The 7311-nt window shown below is 45.5% G+C and overlaps 2 protein-coding genes across 2 annotated transcripts; one reads left to right on the forward strand and one right to left on the reverse strand.

The window, feature by feature from the left end:
• Positions 1-1871: 1871 nt before the first annotated feature.
• Positions 1872-4706, reverse strand: F4807DRAFT_440181 (cytochrome P450). Its single transcript, XM_047999279.1, has 5 exons — positions 4146-4706; positions 3229-4083; positions 2942-3146; positions 2734-2892; positions 1872-2649 (listed from the first exon to the last, which is right to left on the reverse strand). The coding sequence occupies exons 1-5, from the start codon at positions 4341-4343 to the stop codon at positions 2426-2428; spliced, it is 1641 nt and encodes a 546-aa protein (XP_047850702.1). The 5' UTR covers positions 4344-4706; the 3' UTR covers positions 1872-2425.
• A 1140-nt stretch (positions 4707-5846) lies between these two features.
• On the forward strand, positions 5847-7071 carry F4807DRAFT_463949 (uncharacterized protein; the record flags this gene model as incomplete). Its single annotated transcript, XM_048002045.1, has 3 exons — positions 5847-6068; positions 6130-6685; positions 6752-7071. The coding sequence occupies 3 exons, from the start codon at positions 5847-5849 to the stop codon at positions 7069-7071; spliced, it is 1098 nt and encodes a 365-aa protein (XP_047850703.1).
• Between the last annotated feature and the right edge of the window lie 240 nt (positions 7072-7311).

The following is a 7311-nucleotide window of genomic DNA, read 5'->3' on the forward strand; positions in this document are numbered from 1 at the left end:
GGTTTAGCTCGGGGACCGCAAAGAGGATCGAATGAAGTTTATCCGCGGACTATAAAGTTAGAGATAAGGGAGTAAGTTGCACATAATGTAGGATTTGATAGAGATTAATATATTTATGTGATTATAACTTCATTCCCCTTACTTCACAGCACAACCACTATCCTATATGAACGACAAGTCATAGATAAGATTATAAATTATCATAATAACTTGAAATGGGCTAAAATAGTTGAGTGCTACTCTCAACGATTTTGTATGAAAAGAACTCAGTATAGCGGCATTCAATAAGCAACGTAGATAAGCACATGCCAGGAGTTTCAGACATAATAGAGACATTAACCTCAGATCCATACACACGGAAATTCCCTATTGGACGCCAATGACGAAGAATTAGCTATCCCTACCTTACCAGTGTACCGACTCTTACGCCGTTACGGAACTGCAACCCATACCATCCATTAGCGTAAGGTTCCAACGAAACAAAGGATAGCCCGCACATAACGAGACACATATTGGATGTGGTAAAGCCACTGCGGCGATGTGACTTCAAAGTCGTTTCCTGGGTTGCTATGATCATCATAAAATTATTACGTTAGGTAGTGATTGTTAGGCTCTATCGCGGATCCACGATGATCTAGAAAGATGGTACTCTTTCTGCGGGGCACTGCTAAGTGAGTAGGCCCCCTACCCAAGTAACGTAAGGACATCACCCATTGCCATATTGAGCAGCAAAGTGTGTCCAACTTGAGTTGAGTCGGCTAATACAATATCGCGATAGGAAAGAAATAAGCCTTCATCACAAACACACAAGCTTCTGCTCCTCTTTCTCTCCCATGGTTACCTAGGTGTGTACCTTTAATTAAAAATGGCCATAAAGAAATGAAACAAGAGGATGGCTTTGATATAGAATAACGTACGTTAGTTGTGAGATTTGAATCAAAATTTGAGAAACCAAAGGATTTAGCCGTTGTAAAAAATAGGATCTTTTGTCGTTGTGCCAAGGCTAGTGTATTAACTTCTAGAACAGACGGAAAGGGGAAACAAGAGACACAGAGGATAATGCCTTGCTTTTAGAAAGGTCTAGAATCCACGCCATTGGATGTGTGGGAGGCTTGTTCTTTCACAGGTGAAACCTTTCGTCCCTCCAGCACGTTTTGATCGGAACAGTTCTATTGGGGGACATATAGGAGCGCGTTCTTGAGTTGCTCGGCGAATTTATCACATGACTATTAGGAAGACTGGAAAGTAGCTTCTATTCTTAACCTGTATTCCGCGAGAAGCTCAACAAGCATCTTTTGGCTCCTGAAGTATAGATTTCGTAGGAAATCAAGTGAGCCAAGTCAGTGTTAGCAATGAGCGGCTAAGGTCAGGAGTCAGCAATGTGACATCCCCTATCTCGCTACGTACCTACTCTGGAATGAGAGTACGTTATGAACCATTATCTAAATATTCGAGCATCTCTGCGACGACTGAGTATCATGTTAAATAAAGAATATTTTGGAGGGTTAGTTAATGGTTTCACAATTACTATCATATTTCCAGCCCCTATGATAATCGGGGTTCACAGAAATTGGAATTGCCAACATGGCGTTAGTCATGTCAACCCAGTCTTATTTTTAATGCTTAGCTCTGGATCTTGACTAGTTCGCTAATAGAAGACTTCGGAGTATCAACATCTCTATGTTATCACGATAACCCTAGAACATGTGTAAGAATTGTCAGGAGGCGGTGTGCCCGTTTTTGAAGGCTATGTCACAGAGTGAGAGTAGCAGTTAGCTCGCCTTTTGGCTCGCTTGTAGGCAGTAAAAGATCTTGATTAACGCCTGTCCCTCTCCTAAAACCCTTTGGACCTTCGACCCCTTATATATTCGTCTCAGGTATTATACAAGCTGTAGCTAACTAGCTGTTATCCAGCCCCTGTCAAAGATTCATATGCAGACATTGTAGGCGTCATGGACATAGATGGACCTTAGGGCATTCAAATTGATTGAGGTAGTTATTCCTTTTATCTATATCTTTTATTTTGCAAGCCACGAGGAGGTACCTAGGTAGGCACTTAATTACCTAGGTACCAATATTATGAAATGAGCAAATCTTCAAATTTTCCTAAACAAACTCCATGGCCCAAAGAGACCACTCGTATTTATGAGTTAGGGCTTGTAATTATGAAACATGACGAAAGTTGAACATAATTAAATAGGTAGATATATTATGGCAATCTATTGTTCTGAATTAACTTCAGCTGAGAGGAAGCACTCGCCCGGGACACATAGTAAATGCCTGGCAACGAGGGACCTATACAAAAGGAAGCGGTCACCTTCTTCATGGCTTGGATTGGAAAAAAAGATTAGGGATAGTTCCAGAAACTTGTCTGGCCTGAATACGCCGATACCACCATCTCCTTTAAACCCTTATTATTCTCCTTTCATTTCTTTAGCTGCTCGAACCTAACTCTTAATCCATGAGGCCTGAGTGTAAACCCAGGGTTCTCAATAGTAAAACCGTTGTCAACGCTCACATACCGAAAATTGCGAACAATTTCCATGAGGATGTACTTGATTTCAAATAAGGCGAACTGGCGGCCAATGCAAATACGTGGCCCGTTTGAAAAGGGGGAGAAGGCATAAGGAGAAAGCTGTTCGCCGGTCACTAGTTCAAAGATTGTCAGCGGTGTCCAAAACATTTATACCACTTAGCACCCTGTTAGAAGCACTAAGCTAGGTGATCACATACAGCGTTGCCATCGTGTAGGATCGAAATTATCCACATCATCACCCCAAATTGACGGGTTCATAAGAGTCACTGACGGAGCTAGATCTACCAAGACTCCGGCGGGAATGTGAACTCCTTCAACTACGATGTTGGTACTCGTTGCACGGTGATAGGTGGTAGCTAAATATGTGAGAATTGGAGCAACATATAATCGGGTCTTTCGTCTTACATGGTGAATATAGACGCAGGACCTCTTTGGAGAAGGCCTCTAAGTAAGGGAGCCTCTCGAGGTCATTGTACGACGGGTCGGCCGGTAACTCCTTCAGTTCTTCACGGAGTGTCTCTTGAATGTCCGGGTTCAAAGCCAAGATATACAGACTCCATGAAAGCATATTGGCAGATGTATCGTGTCCAGCAGCCATAAACTCAAGCAGCTATTATATGTTAGCCATATAAAACTCTGGCTGCACAAGACGGTAAAGTATATATGGCCCCAGATCGAAGGAAACTACTTACGTGACCTAGGAATTCAGTCTCTCCAATGCCTTCAGCAATTCCGCCGGGCAAGCTTTCTTCAACGACAAAGGTGAGTAGATCTTTAGAGTCCTTGGACTCATACTTGCCTGCAGCAGTTGCAGCCGAAACTTGGCGGTAACGGTCTCGGATGAGACCCCGGAGGACATCGTTCAACCAATCCATTGCGAACAAGAACTTGCGGTTTGCATCGAACGGTAACCATCGCGTAGGTAAAAATCCGTTAGCGAACAGCAAAACCTTGCCAATGCCCTTCGGAGAGAAAAAGATGTCGTAGGCCTCATGGAACGAACAACCTTCCTTGAGATCATTGCTCTTCTCCGCCTTTTCTTCACCGGGTTTCACGTAGTCAAGCCTAACTCCTAGGATAGCAGAGCCCATGATATCCAGAATAGCTTTAGAGAAGGTTGTGGTGCAGTCGATAGTACCGGTCTTGTTGTCGTTTTCACGGATGCATTGGCTGAAGTATCGGCACAGATCCCGGGCTTTTTCTTGGAAAATCGGCTCCAACTTTCGAATGTTCTTCAGGGAGAAAGAGCCGCCAAGCATCTTTCGGTGAGCCTTGTGTTCATCCCTTTCCATAAGAATGAGTCCATGGCCGCCAACCTCTTTGACGATGCGGAGAAACCAATTTGGCTTCTCTAGAGAGTAACACTGGAATTGCAGCACTTCTCGGTGAGCATTGAGGTTGACTGGAACCAGCACCTCGGTGTTACCCCAGGTGAGATATCGAATGAACGGGGCGTCAGGGTGTTCCCTCATCCATTTTATATAGAGCGTCGTAGGAGATTCAGCCTTCAAGAAATTTAGAGCCTGCCCGAAGAGAAAATGATTATCCTAGAAAGGTATTGGATGTGAGTAAGTCAAGCTTGGATGCTCCGAGTTGAAGTATCCCTTACCGTTGGGCCGGGAAGATGCCGAAGGGGCGAGAAGTATCTGTGGTACAAAAATATGCGGTAAAACTTGACCGCAAAGTACTGCGCGCAGAAAAGAGCCAAGGAAATTTTACCTGACACGGCCCGAGACTCCTGGCCTGGGATGTGGTTTACAAGGAGCGACTCAACGGCCGTCAGGCCGGCACACATAATCAAATCCATATCGATACACCAAGTAAGCTGACCCGAGGGAAAAAGAATTTAGCGATATCAATGTGACGAGCGAGTCCGTACGGTAGATATAGTGTGCGTAACTCGACCCGAGCGGAGACGGTTCTTCAAGGTCTACAAGGGACAAGGACGGCCCGCGAAATTGTGCTCCAGAAGAACAGATAGAATAGGGGAATCTCCCCGCAATCGAGAAGACATGATAACAGCAGACTCCCGGACTTTGGTGCTAGGATGTAACCTCGAGCCAACAGTTTCAACCCCTTGGGAAATAATCAGTCACCTCATTGGTAGCTCTCAGGGTTACGAACATGGATTGTATGCATATGCCTCCCACCCAGTGGCAGCGATTTTATAACTTTGGCATCGAGACCCGGGCCTAGTCTCCAGCTAGCTGGGTCCGGAGGTAAAGAGCCAATGAAGATCTAAGTAGACTCGAACAACACGCAACCAACAGTGTCTAACTGTACCTATATCGGCGTATAGGATACTGCATAGTAGGTGCGGAAAAAGCATGCATATATAAGTAGTTGTCTGCACCTGAAAAGAAAAGCACACGTACTTACCTACCTACCTAGTACCCAACTCCGGCAAATACGTAGACTTCGCACCTATATCATAAAAAGCTACCTACCTACCTAGGTATGTTACCGAATAGGTGGGAGTTACTGCGATTGCTATGGTAAAGAATCTGATTATTACGTAGATCTGCGAGATGAATTACGTTTCATTATCAAGGTGAAAATTACCTCAGATCCGGGGTCTGAAAAGAACCTCGTCGCTCACCGGAAGCCACCCCCGGTTCTCCCCGTTTGGGTCCGCCGGGGTTGACAGGTCGCAGATCATCCGCTTTCCATTCCTAATCTAGATTTAGGGCACAGCTGCGAGGCACTGTTACCTGTAAGGCACAGTTTTCGCCAATTCTCGCTACTGCGCTTCTCGCTATGCGATTAGGAATCACTGGGTGGTGAACTCGTAACACAACATTACTGGTCCCATTCATACCAATTATCCCCTGAGCTGCCTGGGGGCAACGACGGTGCACGTCCGCACGCTCGACAAATCTTTTCCCAGTAAACTTATGTGGTAATAATAATCCTAGTACACCTCATACAACCAAGACTAAGCTGAGGACGACGTACCGAGTGTCGCCTTCGCTCTAACTTCTCCATTGGTTCTCATCCTTGTGGTGATCGGTCGCTTATACGCTTCCCACAGCTCTGAAATGTTACTCCTCACTTGCTCATCAACATCAACGGGCACTGTGTGGTCTCAACCCATACCAGATACCCAGCAACGAACTTTTGCGTACCAACAGCAAGGTTCTCGGTGTTTGCAGATTTACAGGGTTGCGAATATATCTCTTCCCCAGAGTCATATTTCTAACCTTGTAATAAATCTATCGGAGCCTCTTTTTCTTGTTTGTATTTGTATTGAACGCCACAACCGTCGATGTGAATCTCTGCGAGCCGGTTCAATTCTTCCTGATAGGTTCACATGGCTCCCCAAAGCCGATTAAACGGACAAGAGCTAATTGACTTGGCCTGGGAGCAACAATCGTTCAAACCGGAAGGATTTGCTGCCACCGTCATAAATGTTCAAATCGCATTTCTAGTCCTCACCACCATACTTATAGGACTCCGAATATGGGCTCGAGGATGGATTTTCCGCGATTTGAAGATCTGGGGATGGGACGACACTCTTGCGCTCCTTAGCTATGTACGTCTATTAGATGGTTATACTAAACGAGAAATCCGACTAACACGAACCACCTTTATAGGGCACTTATATGCCATCTGGTATATTTACCATATTGGCCTGCCAATACGGGCTCGCGACTCCGGATGCCCAGTTGACGGATGGCCTGAAAGCTAGAGCTGCCCTTTACTTGGGCTACTGGCAAATGCACTATGCCTGCTCGTCGAATTTGGTCAAGGCCGGTATTGCGGTTGCTTTGTTGCGTCTGACGACAACCAAAAAGCTATTCCGAATTATAATTTTGGGCATTCTAATCTGCACGCCCATATTTACAGCCACCGTTCTCGTCGTTCTGATCGCCACCTGCCACCCCTTGGGAGCTCAGTGGGACTTGGCTTTGGGTTCTTGCAAAGTTCACACCGTCATGGCTTACCTCAGCTACATCTTCACCGCCTTCACAGTAATCCTAGACTGGGCCTGCGCTGTGATTCCTTATCTTCTCCTGAAGGACCTCGAGATGCGACGGCATATCAAGATATCTCTTATAGTTGTCTTGGCCTTTGGAAGTTTGGCGGGGGTCTGTGCCATCGTTAGACTCCCGTATCTGAAGTATTATCTCATAGAGGAGGATCAACTACGTAAGTCGTCTTCAACCCTCCGGAATCAAGGTTTAATCCTAGATTGTTGGTATTGACATGTTATAGTCTACTTTGCAAACATCGTAATTTGGTCTAACGTCGAGAACGGCATCGGAATCATCGCCGCGGCATTGCCACCCATACGTAAATTGTTCAGGTATTACGGAACTACCAAGGACCGAACGTCTTCCGCCGACAGGGCAGGGGCACTCCAGACCATAGGGGGCACGCCATTGTCTAAGAGTAATGTGTCAACTCAGTTGAGGAACCTGAGTCCAAGGAATACAAGGAGTACTAAGCGGTCGGAATTCGGCATCGAGGGGAGCGGATCTTGGAACAGGCTTGACGGTGATAGCTCGAGCAAGGAAAACATAATAGTGCTTTGATTTTGCATGAGCGGACCAAGAAAAAATTGTAATAAAACATTCCAATGCTGGCGGAGCCTGAGCAGTAGGATTTTAAATTGGTTGTTGTTTTGTTAGTGACTACTGACATGTACGCCTAAGATCACTCGATATTCTAGAAATAGCGATGGCGATCTTTCGTTTCTATGAACAGCGATATCCGTCATCGTGTTTTTTGGTGAGCTTCTTTTTATCACTGTCTTACTGGACCGTAGCCACCAA

Source organism: Annulohypoxylon truncatum (genome assembly GCF_022578515.1).
Source record: "Annulohypoxylon truncatum strain CBS 140777 unplaced genomic scaffold F4807scaffold_36, whole genome shotgun sequence".
NCBI lineage: Eukaryota > Fungi > Ascomycota > Sordariomycetes > Xylariales > Hypoxylaceae > Annulohypoxylon > Annulohypoxylon truncatum.

Bases quoted from the DNA above. Each gene is read 5' to 3' on its own strand.
- F4807DRAFT_440181 (XM_047999279.1), bottom strand. From the start codon at position 4,343: ATGGATTTGATTATGTGTGCCGGCCTGACGGCCGTTGAGTCGCTCCTT. The intron at 4,084-4,145 runs GTAAGGGATACT...ATACCTTTCTAG, and splicing joins GGCATCTTCCCGGCCCAACG to GATAATCATTTTCTCTTCGG. The intron at 2,650-2,733 runs GTATGTGATCAC...TCTTTGAACTAG, and splicing joins TCCTACACGATGGCAACGCT to TGACCGGCGAACAGCTTTCT.